We start from the raw sequence: 21,741 nt of genomic DNA, 5'->3' as shown, positions 1-21,741 counted from the left end.
TTGGAAAGGTTATATCGAAGTTGGAGAAGGCTTGGCAGCATGGTTCAAAGCTTGGCCTCCTTCAAATTTTGGGGCCTTTCAATGGCTATGCGGCCTTGGACAAATTATTGTTATTATCATTATTATTACTTTTTTAAAAGATTTTATTTATTTATTTATTTGAGAGAGAAAGAGAGAGAGAGAAACAGCATGAGAGGGAGAGAGGGTCAGAGGGAGAAGCAGGCTCCCCACTAAGCCGGAAGCCCGATGTGGGGCTTGATCCCAGGACCCTGGGATCATGACCCAAGCCGAAGGCAGTCACCCAACCAACTGAGCCACCCAGGCACCCCTATTACTATTATTAATATGCCATTCCCACACCTAAAAAGCGGGGATGGCGATCCACTTGGAGAGTGCCTGGCAAGTGCTATTTATTAAATGCTTGCTCTGATCCATTTTTAGAAAATAAGTATCTGCACACATACTCAAGGCCACTTCCTCAAGGACAGACACACTCCTAGCAGTCACTTGAGTTGACTTGCTTTGACGATAGCCCCCCACCCCAACAACCCCACCCATAAAAGAAAAGAGAGACGCCACAGCTCCTGGCCGCAGAGTTTAAAATATATTGATGGTTGTACAGGGACAACTGGGAGACATTTTGGGTCTGCTGAGATGGCGTGCAGCGTACACACATGCTCTGTTTTTGGAAACCATGTCATTAAGTTCTCAAATACATCTCTGTTTTGAACATGATGTTTTGTTTTTTTCATTAGCACGGTTTACTACTCTACAGTTTCTCCTAGAGTAAATAAATATAATGGCTATTTGCAGAGCAGCTACAGACTTATTGAGATGTTTAACAAGGTGAACTATTTCACAATTAGATCGACCTTTGAGTTAACAGCAAGATGTTTTTCATCTGTTTTCGTTCACTCCTGCAGTGGAGGGGAGGGGGGATTAACTCTTCCAATTTATTCTTTGTTCACATGTTTAGTCACCAACAGACTCCCAAGCATAATGAAAAATAACAGTCTGTTCAAAAAATTAAATTGTAATTAGGCCATGGGTTTTTTCCAAGACCCTTAAAGTCAGATAATTTAAATTTACAAGAGGAAAAACACAGGCATGATGGAAAACTAAGTAACAAAAAACTACTGCAAAATACATCTGTAGAACACAGTGGTCAGCTGTAAACTGCTCAGAAGGGCAGAGAAAACAAAAAGTTCTTCTAGAACGTTAAGCAGTCCAACGACAAACTCTGCTTTTTTTTTTCTTTTCCCTAGTGGCTATTTTCCTACCACAGTGTTGAGCTTCATTATATTAAATAACTTATATGGGTAAAAAGGAGTTTGCTAACCAGCAGCCAACTCAAAATCTTGCAGGAAGAGGGAGGAGAGGAATTCAAAACGCAGCACACACTAAGGGGAAACGAAGTCCAGAGTTAGCAGTGCACCATCTTACCCCTCCTGGCAACACTGTGAGGCTGAAGTTGGGATCTACATGGAAGGTTCTCTCCCCTCCCTCCTCTCCCTTTCTCATTTAAGTTAACAAAGAAACATGGGCTTCCTAAGAGCCAGCACTCAGCTGGGCAAGTCCCATTAGCAGCAAATGTTCAACCAAATAAAAACACACACACACACACACACACACACAAAAGAAAGCTCCATCCAGGTGCAGAGCGGTGATTCACATGGAAATTCCAGAAGATGAATCATGTGCAGAGCCGGATCGGTAGAGGATTCTTTCTCAAGTGTCTTCAGTGAACATGTCAGTTCTCCCCAAATCCAAGTCAATCTGTCAGCTGTGGGAAATAAGTTCCCCATCTGCTCTTGAGCGAGCTTGCTTGCAGAGACTTAGCAGGCTATTTTGTAGAACTAGATGCCAAATAACAAAGGCCAGCCCCTCAGTGATCTGAGTGACACAGCAGCGGTGACAGTCAGCATCCCATTCCTTAAACTCTGCCTAAGAGGCTGGACCTGAGTAATAAAGAAGACAGTGTGAGAAGGAATGTGGCAGATGATTTCAGTTAGAATTAAAAGGTCTTGCCTAATACTAGTTTCACCTCTCCTAGGCTTTAAGTTTGATTACACATAGTTAAAAAGAGGAAGAAGGGCACCTGGGTGGCTCAGTTGGTTAAGCTTCGGACTCTTGATTTTTGGCTCAGGGCACGATCTTAGGGTTGTGAGATCAAGCCCCACGTGGGGCTCCCCGCTCAGCGGGGAGTTTGCTTGAGATTCTCTTCCCCTCCCTCTGCCGCTCCCCCCCACCCCATGTGCATGCTCTCTCATTCTCAAAAAAAAAAAAAGGAAGAAAAAAATATTAAGCATTGAAGTCCTTCTGGTTTTTGTGCCAGTGACTGCTAGTCACTTCAAATAACTATTTATTAATGGAGTTGGCAAAAAGCTTTGTTTATAGGTAAATCTTTATTTTGAGTGGCTTTATATTAAAACAAAAACAAAAAGACAAAAGTCATTGATTATTAAAAGCGTTTACATCTGCACTGGTCTTATCACAGATGGGCTTACTCAGCAAATATAAGCATCTTCACATTCCAATGTCCATTGAGAGCATTTAAATAGACGGTGACAAGAATGGTGTCTACCGTCAGAGGTATATTTGTCATTGCCACTGCTGAGCCTACGTGTCTGACTGAACGGTGCTAGGACCAGCAGGAAAACCTTCTACGCGAAATTATCTAATTGCCTTCAAAGTTAATGCGATGTAAGTTTCAGCTAGGTATTATCATTCTAGAATAATTAGTCTTTGTATCCACTTAACACATGCAGCTTTGCAAACCATGATAGCCTATTTTCTCTTCTTTATCCTCTTGGTGGTTGCTATGATTGGGTCAACACCTGCCGTAACCCCACGTCATTCCCCAACATGGCAGGAGCACAGGCCCAGCGCTGCAGCGGGCATGAAAGACCCCATGCTTGCCCTCAAGGGGCTTACATTGTAGTAGGGATAAGAAGCAATGCACTACAAGACAACCCGTTGGCTTGTAACAGGAGACTGCCTTAGACTCCTTCTGGGGAGATATGAATCAGAGAGGGGGAGGTATTGGAGGGGGGCCTTGAGATGACACAGGATGTGGAAAGGGCAGAGTGCACAGCTGTTACCCAGACTCAAAGGAGAGTTTGTTCTTCAAGGCTCCTTAAAAACAATTTTAATGTAGAAACTCGTCTGTTATACCAAGGATACATCTTCATTGTGTTTAGATACATATTTCCCCATATACCGTCCTCTCTCTTTGTGCTGGGGCTAGCCCCTCAATGAATGCTTATCAGAAGCATTATTACTGAACACTTTTGAGTTGAGTACAACTGCGGACGGATTCATGGATTTGTGTCTGAATTTAAGCCAGTACAGGGCACCCTCTTTTTCACTTTCTATTTCTAAATTCTCCACTAAATTCTCTGGTCACATTTCAACCAACAGATTGTTAACTGTTATTGTATATTGTGTGTACGGTACATATAGATACGGGAAGAGACTGTGTAATTCACGATCTTTAGTTTTTACTATCAATTCTTTGGCTTTACGAACCCTTCCAAACTAACCACTAACCACTAGGAATATGGCATAAAAGAATAACAAACAGAAAAGCCTGGAAAAAAGTATGTGGGAGGTTTGGACTATTTAATGTGTCTGGATTTCACAGGTAAAATGCTGATACCAGGTATCATTTAAGTATAGCCAATTTCCCCACTTACCAATTTTTAAAAAATCTATAAAAGTCACAAGAATTAAGCTATACTCAGGGGCCATATCAACTTCAGGCTCTTAAAAAAAAAAGAAGAAGAAGAAAGGGAATTAAAAAGAGAAGAAACATGGAAGGCAAAGAACGACAAGGAGTCATTCCTAAAGCTCTTATCCAGCAAGATGTGGGCTCTGAGGCTCATGTTCTACACATGAATAACACTGAAGAGTGCCATAAATATCCTTTAACCCCAACAGAGTAATACAAAATTTTAATATAAAATTGCCACTGGCAGGCGCACAATCTCATGAAAGTAGACTTGAGCACCAGCCCAGCAAGCCTGTTACATTCCCTTGATTCCAGGTGTTGGCCACCCCTTCTTTACGTTTGTGTCTGGGATAAAAGAAACATCTCCAACCCTTTACCTATCACCATGACGTATTCTAAGGCTAATGATTCCATTGCCTCTGCACCCCTCCCTCTTCACTGAGAGGTACACAGAAAACCTAAATTTTCCTTTGAAACAAATGAAATCACACAAACCAAATATATCTAGGATACCCTAGTTCATGAAACACAGCCCATTATCAAGTATAATGAAGACTCCCAAATGACTTTGGGAAGAAGAGAAATGTGGTTGTCCACCCTGGGACAAAAAGGCACATGTTCCCAGAGTCTCTTATTAAAATTACAAATAGAGCAATTTTGATTATATGGTTACTGAATTCTGGGCGATTTTACCTATTAAAATATCTCAAATGGTTAAAATATACATTTACCTATTACCTAACCTTGTTTTTCTGAAACTACATTTGCTTGAAAATACCAATAGATTAACACAATTCTTCAATTTGAATAGATTCTGGATTATGTTTAAAGTCCCAACTTTTGGGGCACCTGGGGGGCTCAGTCAGTTGAGTGTCCGACTCTTGATTTCTGCTAAGGTCATGATCTCAGGGTCCTGAGATCAAGCCCTGCACCAGGCTCCGTGCTCTGCTTGGGAGTCTCTCCCCCCTCTATCCTTTCCTACCCACTCAAGTAAGTAAATCTTTAAAAGATAAGTAAATAAAGTCCCAGCTTCCTCTTTTTCTCAAACCAAAATGGAGACCAAAATCCAGTCGCTGAGAGAGTGACACACTCAGATTTACTGAACCAACTGGTGCTCGGTTCTCTTTTATCTCAGGTCAAGTAAAACTTTTAGTGTTAGAACTATTCAGAAATAGAGTCTGAACTTGTTATCTTTTAGATGAAGGGAATGAGTCAGTGCTCTTTGTACCATACATACTATGGGGTAAACAATGGCAGAAAGAAAGGAGAGCAGAGTCACTGCATGTGTGACAGTATAAAAAAAGTGAAAGGTGATAAAACTGACCGATGGCAATGAGGATTCTCATCTGCAAAGATTCAGGTGACAAGAGATAAGGAGCAGAGAGGACTCGGAACACACAGGGAGGGACTTCCTACAGAAAGCATGTGGCTTTCCTCAAGTAAGCCCAACGTGGCCTATCGAGACGCACAGCAATGAGAAACACAGAGCCTCACCTTAAGGACTTCCATCTGTCCTTCTCTATATGATTTTCAGGTCCTTCACTCTCATAGGAAGCCAAGTAGAGCGCTACAATCGACAAAAAGTAAGAATGCATGAACACTGAGGCCTTCTCCTGGTATATTACCCACCACCATCCGCCTCCTGTTTAACGTGAGCTAAACCCTAAAGCAAAACTCTTTAACATATCCAATTACAACTGAGAAGCATCATGGTTTCATTAAGAACACAAAATATCACTTTGCCTGACTGACCATCTCAACAAAAACCCAAGGGCCTCTAGGCCAAAAAGGCACTTAATTAACTGACAGTTTATGGGGGGGGAAACAGCTTACAAATGCAAGCCACATGATGCTATCACACACTCATATTTGTGTTCTTTATGAAGAAGGGGATGGGAGGGGGATCCTTTCCTGGTAGCCTCAATTTTTAAAACACCTTTCATAGCTAAAAAGCCAGATTTTCCAGGCCACTTTTTCATTCTTCTAATATTTTTTTCTTTATTTTTAAATCAAAAAGAATCTCATTCAAAGATTTAAAAGCTTGGTATTACTCTTATTTGTAGAGGTTAATAGCAACCAAGTCCCGTCTGGAGTGGGTAAAATATTAATGCAAAATGCACTTCAGTCATTATCACAAACACTATCAATCGACTATGAGAAATTGTTAATAATACTAGTGATTTCGAGAATATCAGAATATAAAAGATCAAAAGAATAAATCCCTAAGTCTTTTACAAACTTTAATTCTCTTCTCAATTTATTTTATTATAGACAATCGCTGTTTCTGCCTCAAATTCCTTAATGTCTTAACAGGTCAAGATTTTCCACTACTTGTTCAAATAGCAGCAGGTAGCAACTACTGATTTTTTTTATTTTTGTTTTTTCAAATTGCTTTTAATGTCAACATTTTTTGTCCAATGAAGCAAGTCCAAACAAGGGCAAAAAAAAGTCCTTCAAAACCTTTCCATTTGTGCCCAAAGCTCTGCAGCTCTAGTATTATAAAGAATGTTTAAACACGGAAACAATCTGTTTATGGGTGAAGAGTGAGTGCCTGGCAAATATTTTAGGGATAAATCATATGGTTTCCTGTGCAACAGAAAACTCTTAAGATGGAAGAGGTCAGAAGACAGGCCTCATGTTATATGAGGAACCAGACACCAGGCTTGTATGCACCCATTCCCTAATGGCAGGGCTTGAGGACGTTGGTAGGAGCTCCAGCTATGAGGCTTACTCACCATCTTCACTGAAGACTGGCACCGTGAGCAGATACTGCAAGATCTTCCGGTCCCTCTCAAATGGACACTCTACCTGTTTCCACGTCATGAATTCACTCACTTGTTTGGCCAGTTCCCAAAATTTCTAAGAAAAAAGAAAAGAGTTGAAAAGCGGTCATCAAAAGTCATGAGCATTCCATTTAATGTTCCCCTCTGGCTTCAAATCAACTGAACTACATGATTTGCTTAATTTAATAAAAACTAGCTATAGGTATTTGTGAGGAACAGGTAAACATTTACTCACATACCTCCGGATGATAATTAATAATAATGTTGCAGCTAATTTATTCTACTCAGTAGTGTTATTTCCTTTCAAAACAATAGAGAAAGAGAAAACTGCGTTCTAGAACTTCATAATCTGCTTAGGCTGCTTGGCCCGGGATGGAATGTCAGAGAGGCCGGCTCCTCCCTGTGCTCAGATTCTGCGGCCCACCCTTACCTCAAAGTTGACATGGCCGTTTGGAAGGCGGTTGGCACAGCCCTCATTGAGGAAATAAATATCTTTGATTAAAAGACTGAAGAACGGTATCACAATCTAGAGAAAAGAAAAGATTTTGGTTTGCTTGGGCAAATAGATACTCAGTGTCTCATCAAACAATACAAGAAATTCATGAAGGACATTAGTGCCGGCTTACATAACAGACCACGATGAATTAAGATACAGTGTTTTGTTCATGGCCCATGACAGCAGTTTCCTCCCTTGCATAATTTTGCTAAAGATGCAAATGCTATTAATAACCAAACCCCAGCAAAGACAACAAGCATTAGGAGGTGGATGGCTTCATGTAGCTTTTGCAGTCTTCCCCACTGCAACAGCATAGGATAAATCTAAAAGTTCTAGCTCTAATCCATGGGAGAAGATCTAAAAGAACTCTTGCCTTTCGTTTAGCAATCTCTTAGAGCAAAATATTAACAGAACACCTGTCACTGCAGGCATTTTAAGATTTTTAAGATATGTGACCCCTGTCCCTGCTAGAGATCTGTACTGTTGTATCAGCTAGACTTCTATATTTTAGATGAATTTCTTTTTAGATGAACATTTTACCCGTGAAGACATTGCTCAAGATAATGTGAGAGCTCAGGGTTTTAGGTAATAGTTGCTGCAAACTTCCTATTGGGTAAACCTGGCCTTCAGAAGAGAACAAGTAGGCACCTGTTCTCATGGGAAATCACCTAAGCAGTACATTGCACAATATGTTGTGAGCTATGTCCAAGTGAAGGAGGAATATAAATGTGTACATTAGAGTTAATGGCTGTTGGAAAAACACTAAACCTCTAGTAAGACTCTCCTGCCCCGGGTCTTTGATTTGATGAGGTGGTATTTAATTAATTAACCTAAAATAATAATCTCTAAGAAACTCTTCTAAATCCTACTAAGCCCATAAGGAACAAAGAACAAAGCTCAGACATGGTAACTTCCACCTTTTCTCAAATGCCAACAAGTTTTTGAAGATTCTAAATTTGCTACAGTGCAAACAACGCTCCAAACACAAGTTGTGGGCCTCTGTTGTTTACCCAACAGCAGGTTTTTGAAGTTTCCCAAAGCCTATGACTCATAGGGTACATCTACACTAGATGAATGGGAGCCCTGGAAAACATACATTTGGGCTCATACACAAAAATATGAGGTATCAATTTTCACTTCTAGAGATAAATTCACATTTCCCCCCTAAAGTCATTTTAAAAAACAAGCTTTGGTTATTTTTTATTTCATTGGTCGCTGGAACAGCCAAAGTGAATCTGTGGTTTTGACAGCGTCTTTGAGTATTCTTGTAATCATTTGCTATTGTCTGTGGAAGTCTCTCAAGCCAAATTAGTAAAGATCCCCTCATTACCTTCCCCTTCAAATAATACTGGCTAATTCTCTATTATTTTAGGACTAAACAACCATCGTAACAATGAAAAAGCATACCCTGGACCTCGCTTCTTTGAAAGACCACCTCTAATGGGGAAGCCTGGGTTTTGGACTCCATTGGACCTCGGCTTAAAATGTGGCCCCACAATTTATTGGCAGTACAAGCCAGGAGTCGACAAACTGGCCCGCGGCCCAGCCCAGGCCCACCACCTGTTTTGGTATAGCCCAGGAGCCACACATTTAACATTTTTAAATGGCTGGAAAAATAACAAAATAATATTTCATGAGCACGAAAATTAAAGGAAATTCAACTTACAGTAGCCAGAGAGCTTTACTGGAAAAAAGCCATACTCGCTCATTCATCTACATAACGTCTGTCTGCTTTTATGCCTGCACGTCAGAGTTGAGTAGTTACAAGAGAGGCCGTATGGCCTACAAAGCCTAAAATATTTATGATCTGGCCCTTGATGGGAAAAGTCTGCCAACCCCTGATGTAAGTGTAACATACTAAGAAAGCCTAGTTTCCTCACCTTAAAATGGGAACAACAGTAACTACCTCACTGAGTTGTGGTGAGGATTAAATAATACAGGTCTGACCTCGGTTAAGTACTCCCAAAAAATCAATGGGGCCCATAAAAAGGGAAAAATACTATTGATACAGTTATAAGATAATAAGGATATGTCATCACAAGGGAAATGAAGACTAAGTTATAATCAAGATGTGGTACTTGCATGGTATAATAGCTTTTAAGCAAGAACTTTATTCTCAGTGCTAGGCTGTGAGATTCATGTGGTGTTGACCATTCTGTCTCACATTGATATTTAAACTTTCCATAACTCCATGTCATGTGCCTCTAGCTGAGATACAGAGGCTCTACTTTATGTAATATTCACATTTATGGTGCTGCAAGATGATCATATACATACATATATATATATATATATATATACACATATATATAAATAGAGAGAGAGAGAGAGAGACTTCACATATAAGAGAGATCTAGTATTTGTCTTTGTCTGACTTATTTCACTTAGCATAATGTCCTTGAGGTTCATCTATGTTGTCACAAATGGCAAGATTTCATTCTTTTTTATGGCTGAATAATATTCCATTGTGTATATATACCACAATCTCTTCATCCATTCATCCATCAGTGGATACTCAGGTTGTTTACATGTCTTGGCTACTGTAAATCATGCTGCAATAAACATAGGGGTGCAGAGATCTTTTGGTTTTCTTTGGATAAATATCCAGAAGTAGAATTGCTGGACTGATCCACTATTAATGGTTTGAATCACTCTTCTAAGAATATAGAAATATAAGTAATCTCCCTTTACTGTTCTGTTCCTTATGCCCATACGCCAGAAAGAAGTCTCATAGGCTCTTCAACTTCCAATTTACTCATTGATAGTCTTCTTCATTATCTGCAGCCCCTATAACAAATCTCACAAAATAAGAATCAGGAGATTATAAGGACTTTGGATTTCCAGGCACTAAGGTAGAGGTATGGGTTACCAATAGGAGGGAGCCCGAGCCTGGTTTCTGGGAGGTCCTGCCAATGATGTCTTTAAAGGGAGAACTTCTCAAGTAATAATGTTTTCTAATTTCCTTTCAAAGTATTCTTTTTTTTTTTTTTTTTTTAGATTTTATTCGTTTAAGTAATCTCTGCCTGCCCCCAATGTGGGGCTCGAACCCACGACTCTGAGATCAGGTGTCATATGCACACTTCACCAACTGAGCCAGCCAGGCACCCCTCTTTCAAAATATTCTTAATTCAGGGGCGCCTGGGCGGCTCAGTCATTAAGCACCTGCCTTCGGCTCAGGTCATGATCTCAGGGTCCTGGGATCGAGCCCAGCATCGGGCTCCCTGCTCAGCGGGAAGCCTGCTTCTCCCTCTCCCACTCCCTCTGCTTGTGTTCCCTCTTTCGCTGTGTCTCTCTCTGTCAAATAAATAAATAAAATCTTTAAAAAATATATTCTTAATTCAGCGACTTGGCAAATATACCTTAGAGGCATTACTGGTTTCATACCTAGAAATGAATGCTGTTGAGCAGGACCAAGTTCCCACAAACATAAATGGAATGGTAAAAGGATTTAAAACCATGTAATCATATGAGGAATGGTTAAAAACCTGGAGGCATGAGTACCCATAGGAAAAACAGCTGTTTAAAGGTCATTTAAGGGCCTCTGTGAGGAAGACAGAATTGATTTGTTCTATGATATGGTACCTAGAGATGTGCCACCCTGGCCACATAAACTTGCAATTTGAAAGAATATTAAAGATGCTATTATCCCAAACCATGTTGCTGGAAAGATTTTTAAATTACTTACAAATAAAGAGAGTTTCTCCTCACTTCAAAAAAGGAAAAATAAACCCCAACTCTCCTGAATAAAAGATGTGTTTTACCCAGAAATGTTTTCATTCATAGCCCTTGAGACCAATTGTGAAAAAGCAATGGCATTTTTTTATTTTATGGTGGTGATTTCATTTGTTTTATGAACTAGAGAGTACAATTCATATGCTCACATAGAACTGGTTTAAAAGAACAACAAAACTAAAGTGGACAGAATTTATTAAACGCTGTAAAGGGTAAATACTTTGGACTGGTCTCTGGAAAAAGCTATGAGAGTCCCACAAGTCTAGTCTCTCTGGGGGGCTGGACTTCAGAATGACTTTGGCCAGGGCTCCCTGTTACAGATAGGATTCTATAGCCTCCTGGCTCTCCTGGAGGGTCCTGCAGAGAGAGCCTTGCATCTGTCTGGGACGGGGAATGACAGGATGTAGACAGCCCCCCATGTGCTGATTTCCTGAAGCTGAAGAAACTTCTGATTCAATTTTTTCTCAGTCTTGTCACAGGGGTGCTGAGATTTGGGCAAGTAAAACTTAAAAGCTGGTACACTCTGTCAGGCTAAATTGAGATAGTTTTCCCAGTTTCTTCTCCTCTCTGACCTTGTCTCTTTAAAAAAATAATGTATTCACAGTGTCTCTCAAATGTTATCAGAACTGATATTCTGGATTTTGTTGAGAACCAATTTAACATTTTCAAAAGGTGGTGTTTCTTTTGTGATTTGTTTTTATTTTAGATCACTGAGGCTGAAGTTTTTTTGCGGAAGGGATTGAGATGCCCTGAAATGTTTTTTACCCTTATTTCTAAAAATTTGTTGAAGATACAGTTTAACTTAAAAGATGGATAGAATCTAAGCGAAACATAACTTTCATCAAACAACTTCATCAGCCCATTTACCATAACCAGGTATTTACTTTGCAAATAACATGATCTCTAAATGTCAAAATGACTATTCCTTTCCACCTAAGGAAACAGGACAATGACATGGGCCAAGAAAGGACCCTCAGAGTCGAGAGTATGATAGATCCAGGATAGTATTAAATTGTTTAAGGGGAGAGTAGATAAAGCAAGGACCATTAATTTCTCAGACACCATCCCTGTACTTTTTCTGCCACCCACGTACCCAATTAGTAACAGCAGGCCTAATGCTACAGCAACTAACCTACTTTCTGAAAATAAATGACTTAACCATGGGAGGTAAGCTAATTCTTTTAAGAAGAAAGGTTATGCTAAATCAGCTACCTTGTGCAGAGCTGAAATGTCTATTTTCCATTAAATCAAATTACTCCAATGTTATCAGTCATCTTAACATATGACTTAATTTATTGCTTAAAAAACAACTAAGACATATTACAAAATGATCATTTAAATAATGCAATAATGACATAGTAATATCCATTTATAATGGATAATAACATGGTACCTTCCTTTAGCATTCCCCTTCTCTCTGTGGCAAAGCATAAAAATTTCCATAGTATATCAACTTCTCTCTTAGATCTGAACAGGTAAAGGAAGCTTGGGACATTAGTTCACGTGGCATTTAATGCAACACATGGCAATTCTACCACGAATAAAACTCCTTTAAGCACATACCTTCTCTCTGCTGCTGTGAGCAGTTAAAGACCTTTGTGCTGCCCCACGAAGAGCTGTTCGGTAATTGTAGAAATTACTTGAAGGGTCCATCTGATGCTGTCCACAAAAGAGAGAAGAGTATTAATCATTTACTTCTCACCAGCAGAAAGTTTGCAAGATCATACTTTTAACCCTACATAAAAAATTGCAATAGGCGAGGGGTGCCTAGGTAGCATAGTTGGTTAAGTGCCTGACTCTTGGTTTCAGCTCAGGCCCTGACCTCGGAGTCCTGAGATCAAGCCCCGTGTAGGGCTCCATGCTCAGTGCAGTCTGCTTGGATTTCTCTCTCCCTCTCCCTCCTCCCCACCCCTGTTAGCTCCCTCTTTCTCTCTATAATAAATAAATAGATCTTTAAAAAAAAGATTGCAGTAGGTGAGAGAACTCATTAAGGATCAGATCTACCATAGGCATAAAATACATCATAACACAAATGTTTTCTTTGCTAAGGTTTGGTTCATTTAAATAAGCTGATGTCAGCTTCAATAATGTCAAACCTAGACCAAATTCTTTCCAGGTTCACTGTGGAGCTTAAACTTAAAACTGATAACAAAGAATCAAACACCAGTGTAAGAAACCATTTCCAGGTTTCATTTGAATGTTAATGGGTCAGCTGATGGTTGGCCATGCATAGGGATCCAACCCTTTCTGGTGAACTTGTTCTTTGCATTTGTTAACAAATCATTCACAAATAATTGAGGCATACTATCTTATAAGAAGGAAAAGACATTTAATAGATAATATGAAAAAAAGCAATATATCCAATGATACTTCCCAATTTGGAGGAAAACTTAGGAAAGGACATTTTTTTATTATCTCCAAAGACCGCTGATTCAAAGCACCAATATGCCAAGGGGATAATGACATTAGTATGACCCAAACACAAAGACTTTATGTATAATTCTTACTATCCTCAGAATTATCCTGGAAGAGCTTTTGCATAGGTTAGCTAAATTTGCTGAAAGGAGGATGAATGAGTATCTCTATAGGGATGGGAACTCTTCCCCTGGGACACTGTAAATAAATGAAGTTAGCCCACCTTGAAGTAGAACTCCCAATGGTTCAGGATCCAAATTCCATCCTGGCAAACAATGGGATGTAACTGACAGGTCACCATTTCTTCAGTCAGTTCACCCCAAAATGGACACCTCTATCTATGAAAGGGCTGGTCTACAACCTGATTTATTCCCCCCCCCCCGCTAATTCTAACCCCTTCCATTCCCTACCTCTCTAAGGAGAGATGGGCTTTCTTCTCTGCAGTACTCCCTGATCAAGAGCAAGCTCACATAGAAGAATTTCACTTTCTGGGTGTAAAATGTTAACAGCAAGGCATCAGCTTCACATACCTCAAGAACATCAAACTTTGCAGTCTTCACTTTGGCCCATGTTTTTTTCAGTCGAGACACTGGGCTCATGTTCATGCCAGCTTCCCATTTAAAATGGAGTCGGGGGCGGGGGGAGAAAAAGTTGAAACAGACAAATAAGAGAAGTCATTTGAAGTTATCCTCTAAAAAAGTGTTCATTACTAAGTGTAAGTTAACTTGATTAAAAAAAAAAACAACAACAAACTGCCAGTTTCCCACAGTAGAAATACCATTTCATATTCCCACCAATAATATACGAGAATTCCTCTTGGTCTCATCCTCAACAATATTTGGTTCACCCAGTCCTTTTAATTTCAGTCATTTCAGTGTGTGAAATGGTTTTACACTGTGATTTTAATTTGTATTTCTCTGATGACTAATGATATGGAACGCGTTTTCATATACTTATCATCTATAATATAACAATAAGTATATGAAAGCATACTTTTGTGACATATCTAAGTATCTGCCTCATTTTTCATTGGGTTATTTGTCTTCTTATTATTGATTCATAGGGTCCTTTATAGAGTCTGGATACAAGTTCTTTTTCAGCTATAATATATTATAAATACTCTCTCCCATGACATGCCTTGTCTTGACATTTTCTTAATGGTATATGGGGGAAAATTAAGTAATCTTCTATTACCCAGACTGTGGACTTTCATTCAGGTCCCTGATTTAGATGATCTTTCTGTTCACTATTTTCAAGAAGTAAACCAAAGAGCCAAAATTTGGGGTGAGTATTTTTAGGGAGAAAATAAGGAAGATTATGTCAAAAAGAAAATGGAAAACAGAATTGGTGAGGTGGGGGAGTTATCAGGATCAAAAGCTTGAATTTCATTTGGTAGAATCTCTGACTTCAAATTGACTCTGACTCTAAAGGGTCAGGTAAATACTCAACTATTTACTAAATACCTACAATGTATACAATAAACATATGATTTATCATATAAATTAGGGTATTTTTAAATGAAAGAGTCACTATCAATAATTGTGGCATGACCCCATGCACTATGTTTATAGGATGAATGAAAAGAAACATGGTCCCTGGTGTTAAAATCTCCATGTTACAAAGGAGGAGCAGAGTTCGTACACCAGGGTAATAAGGTGCTGTGGGTGGTAAGTACTAGGAGCATGGGCAGTCAGAAGACGTTACAGTTTCTCAGGCCACCCTCTGATCCATGCTGATAGAATCGTACAGTGTAGTCGCAGATCATACATTTCTATAATGCTTGACACACTTATAATGCCCAAACACTTTTTAAAATCCTTCATTTGGGCAAATCTCTCACTTATGAGCTTCTATTGATAAATATTCAGATGAGGACAAACTGACTGGATGTATTCCATGAAGTCTCATACATGTCAAAAGGAATGTACACAGGGCGCCTGGGTGGCTCAGTTGGTTAAGCGACTGCCTTCGGCTCAGGTCATGATCCTGGAGTCCCGGGATCGAGTCCCGCATCGGGCTCCCCGCTCAGCGGGGAGTCTGCTTCTCCCTCTGACCCTCTTCCCTCTCATGCTCTCTATCTCTCATTCTCTCTCTCTCAAATAAATAAATAAAATCTTTAAAAAAAAAAAAAGGAATGTACACATTTGTACGATGGTGATATTTAAAGCATTCTGAACATTCTAAAACAATTCAGGATTAAAAAGAATTTTCATTAATAAAACTGTACTACATGTAAATTTCTAGTAGACACATTTCACAGGACCTATACAAATAAAGGACATGTATCTTCCAGAAAACACTCACAGATTATCGCCATCAGGGAATTGAAGTTGCCAATGTTAAAACACTCCCGAGCTACGTCAATGAAATACTCGATCATTCTTGCTCGGTGCTTCTTCTTTACAGGCTGTATAGAAAAGGCGGGGGGGGGCGGGAAGAGGGCAGTGATCCAACACGTAGACCCAACAGATGTAAAATAAGTACAAAAAAATAATAAAGTGAGGAGAAAGAGAAAATTCATTTCCTCACCATGCAGATTTCTGTGGCAACCAGGTAGCTGAGGCGATTGAACCATTCCACGTAAGCCTCTAAGTTTCGTGTTTTCTTCCGTTCGCTGTAGCAACTCTACAGAGAGAGAGCAAAGTGAGCAGATGAGTTGGAGACAAAAAAAAAAAAAAGAGTGGATTAGGCTCTCATTTTTGTCAGATATGGGCCTTTATTCCAGTTGATGGAGCAAGACAGCTTTCTAAGACAAGGGGATGGGGACAGAGAGAGAGAAAATCACTAACATTCTCGACTCCCTTTACGGAAATATCACAATCTCTTCAAACAGTCCAGTTAATCCCATAAGATCTAGAAAGGTACTCTGATGCATTCAAAATGCTGCCCCTCCCTCCCCGGAAACTAAGTTACTCTCCTTGGGAACTGTCCTCAGAAGCACAATTCAAAGGGTTTTGGCTGCATTCTAAAACAATCTCGACTGATTAATGGGGTGTGACTGCCAATTGCTAGCAACACAGCAAGAAGAAGCTGAGACAGCAGGGGACTAGAACATTTTCTTTTAAAATTCAGTCTAGGACAAAATTTTGAAGCATCATGTAGCAAGAAACTAAACATCTTCCAAGGTAGGTAAAGGGAAGTCTAGGCCATCACGGTCTTTAGTAGGGTGAATGACACATTATTCAAAAGTGAAAGGAGCTCAGCTCATCTCGGAGCTCAAGGCCAAGCCTGAACAGGTTAATTACACCCCTCTTTCCTTCCTTCAAAAAAAAAACCTAACAAACAAAAAAGTCCACTAGCCTTCTGCAAAACCTAATCCTCGCTTCCTGTACTGAGGGAAGCTATTCTAAGGCCGGAAAACAGCCGTTACCCCTAAGTTCCAAAGGAGGGCTTTCATTAGTGGGTTGATACAGTCTTTGCCTAACAACTTGCGATGTTTCTGGAGGTCACTGGCTGGGGGTGGGTAGTTTCTTATGTGTGTTTTATAGTCCATGCCCAGTGTTATTTGCTTTACATGTGGGCTTCACTCGGGCAATAAACCTGTCATGAGGGTTCATCTTAAAACAAGAGGCAAAGCGGCAGAGACCCTTACTCAGCACGCTGCATGTGCATCCTGTCTTTAATGCCCTGTTATTGTTGAATCATAAGCATAGCATTCTCTTGTATTTTCTTTCTGACTTAATCTGCTAAAGCCATTATGCTTTTATCTCCTACCTTTATCACCACAAATCCTGCATCTACGTGCTTATTAAATTTCCCAATAAGGAGGAAGAAGAGGCTAAACGTTTGTGATAGGGTAAGAATAGGGTGAAGGCACTTGAAGATCTGGCTTAAGAAAACTGCAATGAATCAGACATAGCTAATGAAAAAAAAAAAAACTTTCTGATTGTAAAACCTAAGACAAAATAATTCAAATTTCTGCCTCTTGTACCTACTGTCACAGACACAGAAATTCCATTTCCAATTTCAGAGCTGACTTCTAGGTAGCCTGATTTACCTTGTCATTGTCCAAAGGGTCCTTCTGTACAAACGCCTGAACAAATTCTTCTGGCCCAATATAATTGAGCCTTTCCTGAAACACAAAACCAGCAGGTCAACGTTATTAAAGAAAATGAGAAGAAATGGACGGTTAACTCCTTCTGTTGACTTTTGGCATGGCCCCCACTTTTTATAAATGAGCCTTTAACCCTAAATATTGTCATCATCATCAAGATCTGAGCAGAGGCAATTTTCTGTGTAAGTCAATGTTACAGGACATAGTGAAATGCTGGGCAAATTATGGAAAAGTAGAGGGGAAGATGAGGTAGGTCAGTAAACATGCCCTTCAGTCTTGCTCTCACAATATTTAAATTGAATTCCCGGGGCGCCTGGGTGGCTCAGCTGTTAAGCGTCTGCCTTCGGCTCCAGTTGTGATCCCAGGGTCCTGGGATGGAGCCCCACATCAGGCTCCCTGCTCAGTGGGGAGCCACTTCTCCCTCTCCCTCTGTGCTCTCTCTCTCTCAAATAAATAAATAAATCTTAAAAGAAATTAAGTGAATTCCCAGAATGTCAGAAACATTCATATTTGAATGTCTAAGGAAAACGAATTCTAGCTATTACACATATTATTTCCCATTTGGATTATTCTAATATAATCTCCCATGACATTACAGCAGATAAACAACTTGTGTGGTTGCCACAGCAAAAGGTGACAAGGACCTTACCAGCTCTATGTGAGTCAGCTGCTGAGCCAGAGTGTAAGGGTCACTGCAGACAGTGATGATGTCCCTTTGTATGGACTGTGGCTTGGTCTTGAGAACCGTGAGCCGATCTGTGGACGTGGAGCTGATTTTTGCCAGGACTTCCTCGTACTGGCTGAGTGTAGCAAGTTTGCGGATTAGACACTGGATCATCTGCTGGACATTCTTCCTGTATGTCTGCCGGAGGATAAGCAAAGGATTACATCCTGGCTCTGCGTGTCGACTTTTGCCACCATGCAAACTCAGGGACTGTGTTCTTAAGTGCTTTTACCCGGATGCTGGAGAACCACCAGGGCAGTTACAGGACGAGTCAGCCTGGCTCTCATAGTTTGAGAGAGATACATCACACATAAGGTGTCTTTTCAGACCTGTAAAATTTAGCTTTTTCCTCAGGCTGTTCTTGAGAATACAATTCAGGCTGAGCCAGGAAAACCCCACAAAGACATTTTAGATTAGCTATTACATAGAACTAACTGCTCTTTGGGCCGGCTTAGGAATGTCCTGCTTTACTTCTGGTAGGCTAAAATACATTGATCTCCACTCAGAGCATCCTCTTCCTAACACTTTTTCTGTCGGGTCACCTTCTTGATTTCCCCACTCCTCTCATGCCCAGTCTCATTAGTCTACAAGCATGGATGCCAACCGGACAGAAAATACCATGACTCTCCACTCCCCACCCCCCCCAGCCACCTTCCTGACTTCCACATAGGACCTGGGTTACCATGAGGAAGCAGTGGCTATTCATTTTTGGTATCTGACCTCCATTTGACTCAGGTCCATTTCTCTTACATTCATGAGTCAGTGCTAACACTCACAACCAACCAGACTCTTCCATGTGGCAGTTCTCCCCATAATGCTATTACCAGTTGCCACCTTGTCTGCTGCTGCATTACGCTACAGCCATAACACTTAAGATCAATTGGTTTCAAAAGCAATCTACGTATTAGAGATAAATGTCAACCTCTTGACTTCTTACAACACTTGTTAAGACAAAGAAATAACTTCACAATTGATCCATCCCCAGGGTACTTTTATCATGATAGAGTTATAGCATTCTTTTATTTTTCCTTTTCTAGCCCCAGACTGCCAAACAAACAACATTCATCCTTGTAGGTAAATTACCTGAGAAAGGGACACACGCTAACATGGTCCTTAAGTTAACAGCTCCAAAGGAGGGCAGTACCAGTGAATTGAGATGTGAAAAGGCCTTTGGTTATGCTCCTCTGCGTAGTCAGACCCTTTTTAAAAGGTACTACACAATATTACTTTCTGAGATGAATTATTTGAAAACTGAATGGCAATCTCACCAACAAGTATAAGAACCATATTATTTTACAGAGGCAATTTGGTTTACTAGAGCAAATTACAAAAACTCAAATGAATAGATATTTGCATACTTAAGGAAAATTACAAATGCATCTGGAAATGATCAATTCTTACTTAGTCAAGGCAAAAGAGCATACACAGCCTTCTTTTTCTTTCTTTTTCTCTACTTATCTGGCATATATTCTACTTAGTTCTTTAAACTGGTCCATTAGATGACCTTTTTTTCTCTCTCTATTATTCACAGACCACCCTAAATCATTAATGAAATACCTAAGTGTTTAAAAAGTTGAACCTTCACAAAAACCTATCTTTCACCTAGCATTAAGGTTATCAATTTAGAAGATGCTATCTATTTGGTAATATGCTTGTCACTCAAAGAAAATGTCTTTTTCTTTGGAATTTGAAGGAGTTCAAGATTGAATTAAGGGCTATTTTAAATCCTTAATGGTGGGGTGAAGTAGGGGACAGGGGATGGGTAAAGCAAAATGGGTAAAGCTGGTCAAAAGGTACAAACTTGTAGTTATAAAATAAATAATCACGGGATGTAATGTACAGCATGGTGACTATGTGAATAATACTGTATTACATCTTTGAAACTTGCTAAGAGAATGGATCTTAAAGTCCTTATCCCAAGGAAAAAAAATTCTGTAATTTTTTGTGTGGTGATGGATGTTAGTAAGACTTATTGTGATCACTTCACAATATATGCAAATATCGAATCATCATGTTGTACACCTGCAACTAATATATTATATGTCAATTACACCTCAGTAAAAACAATAAATAGAAATACAAGAAAATAAAATAAATCCCTTGTCCCTATTTCCCTTGCTCTTCTGCTTTCATCATCTTGAGTTACACTAAAAATCTATGAACTTAAAATGGTTTCTTCGGCCCCCTGTCCCAAATGTCATAATAAATATTCCCAGGTGACTCTGGTATGTAGCAAAGTGTCAGAATCTAGGCTCTACTGGCAAATCTGGTGGAAGATTCTTATTCTACACTTTAAAATATGCTTTTTTAAGGGAAGAGGTTGAGGGATGTACAGTCAAGGATTCAGCTAGTGAGCAAAAGGCAGGAAGCTATAAGGGGAAAATGTATACAACAGGGTGGAGGGTAAAGCTATTCAAATAATAAAGAATTAGTGTGCGTGTGTGTGTGTGTGTGTGTGTGTGTGTGAGACAGAGATGAAGAGACACACAGGAAAGAGAGTATGTATGTATGACCTCTTTTAAAAGTTTCCTGCTGCCATTTGATTCCATTCCAAGCTTTGTGTTGTTAAGCATGCTTCCTTACTGAGTCATGAATTGCTAAATATGCACTTATTCTTTTTTATAACTTAAAATGCCAGTGACAGTAATTACCTGGCAAATAAAGATAGAATAAAGACCAGCCCCTTAAGGAAGAGAAAATTGCATTTTACCCACTATAGTCATTTGTCATGTAATTCAATCATTAGCTCCATTTCATGTTTCTTGCAGGCAAGTCCTAATAAACCACTTCATTTTGGGCAAATCCCTAGAGGGGGAAATATATTAAGCCAAATTATGCAGAACTGTCCTAGCAGATTCAGCAGAACCCGACAAAATTATATATAGGGAGCACCTGGATTCATTGACTGCCAAAAAAATCCCTCACGTCTCGGGCAAGAAGCAACAAGTCTCAACCCAAGCCCATACTCCTTCCTGTGGAGGGAAATATTTTTTTCCTCTTCTAGTAACTGATTAGTTCGTTCATTCATTCATTCATTCATTCAAACACTACTGAATACCTATGAAATGCCAGGCACTGAGCTAGTAGTTAAGGATGATATGATGAACAAAGGGGGCACAGCAAGGAGTCGGGGGGGGGAGGGGGGAAACAAGTCATAAAAAAAAAAGCAAGTAATTACTAACCACAGAGTGCTATGAAGAAAACAGCGGTGAAAGCCAACAATGAGAGAGTTGCAGGGTGACTGTGGTGGGGGTGGTGAGGGAAGGTCTTTCTGAGGAGAGACACTTGAGCACATCACAGATACGTGGCCTGCCAAGCACAACTGAGGAAAGAGCATCCATCGCAGAATTTTAGAGCTGACAGGGATGTTAACATAGCGCAGTTACCTCTACAATTTACGGGAATGGAGAAGAGGCAAGGAATTGAGGGAACCTGCCGAAGCACACTCAGATCAACCAGATGCCAAGTGTGGCCATGATTCTGAATACTGGACTGAAGGAGCCAAAGGAACAGTCTCTCCCTGGAAAACCCAACCTGATCAAGGCAGGTGACTCTCGGCTGCTCGATCCCTAGGTTAATCAATTCCTTGGTTCGACCTGGCTTACTTTCTCATCTCCTCTTTTCACATTCAAAACCATCTGAAAATCTCAAGGTTTATCAAGGATTTGCTATTAACAAAAGAGTGCTGACAGGAAGCCAGGTTAGAAGGTGGTGTGGCCCTTTATATTTCCCCCTAACCCTAGAGTAGCTTGAGTCTGACAAAAAAAAAAAAAAAAAAAGACTGGATCCAATCTGGCCATCACAGAT

General features: G+C 40.0%; 1 protein-coding gene across 2 annotated transcripts in view; it reads right to left on the bottom strand.

Moving 5' to 3' along the window:
• Positions 1–582: 582 nt before the first annotated feature.
• Positions 583–21,741, bottom strand: part of RASGEF1B (RasGEF domain family member 1B) — a 37,906-nt gene continuing 16,747 nt past the window's right edge. For both annotated transcript variants that reach the window (XM_028124197.1, XM_028124198.2), the window contains exons 5-14: positions 17,860–18,072; positions 17,154–17,228; positions 15,686–15,781; positions 15,461–15,563; positions 13,687–13,766; positions 12,305–12,400; positions 6,944–7,039; positions 6,466–6,589; positions 5,225–5,297; positions 583–1,958 (exon numbers count right to left, since the gene is read on the bottom strand). In XM_028124197.1, the coding sequence (XP_027979998.1) occupies positions 1,934–1,958; positions 5,225–5,297; positions 6,466–6,589; positions 6,944–7,039; positions 12,305–12,400; positions 13,687–13,766; positions 15,461–15,563; positions 15,686–15,781; positions 17,154–17,228; positions 17,860–18,072 (981 nt within the window). In that variant the 3' untranslated portion in view covers positions 583–1,933. The remainder of the gene's footprint in view (positions 1,959–5,224; positions 5,298–6,465; positions 6,590–6,943; positions 7,040–12,304; positions 12,401–13,686; positions 13,767–15,460; positions 15,564–15,685; positions 15,782–17,153; positions 17,229–17,859; positions 18,073–21,741) is intronic.

Source organism: Eumetopias jubatus, unplaced genomic scaffold (genome assembly GCF_037043125.1).
Source record: "Eumetopias jubatus isolate StellerSeaLion01/CBP00866 unplaced genomic scaffold, mEumJub1_p1.0 scaffold_2, whole genome shotgun sequence".
In the NCBI taxonomy this organism is placed as follows: Eukaryota; Metazoa; Chordata; class Mammalia; order Carnivora; family Otariidae; genus Eumetopias; species Eumetopias jubatus.
The sequence above is the reverse complement of the archived record's forward strand: the minus strand, read 5'-3'. Positions and strand labels throughout refer to the sequence as shown.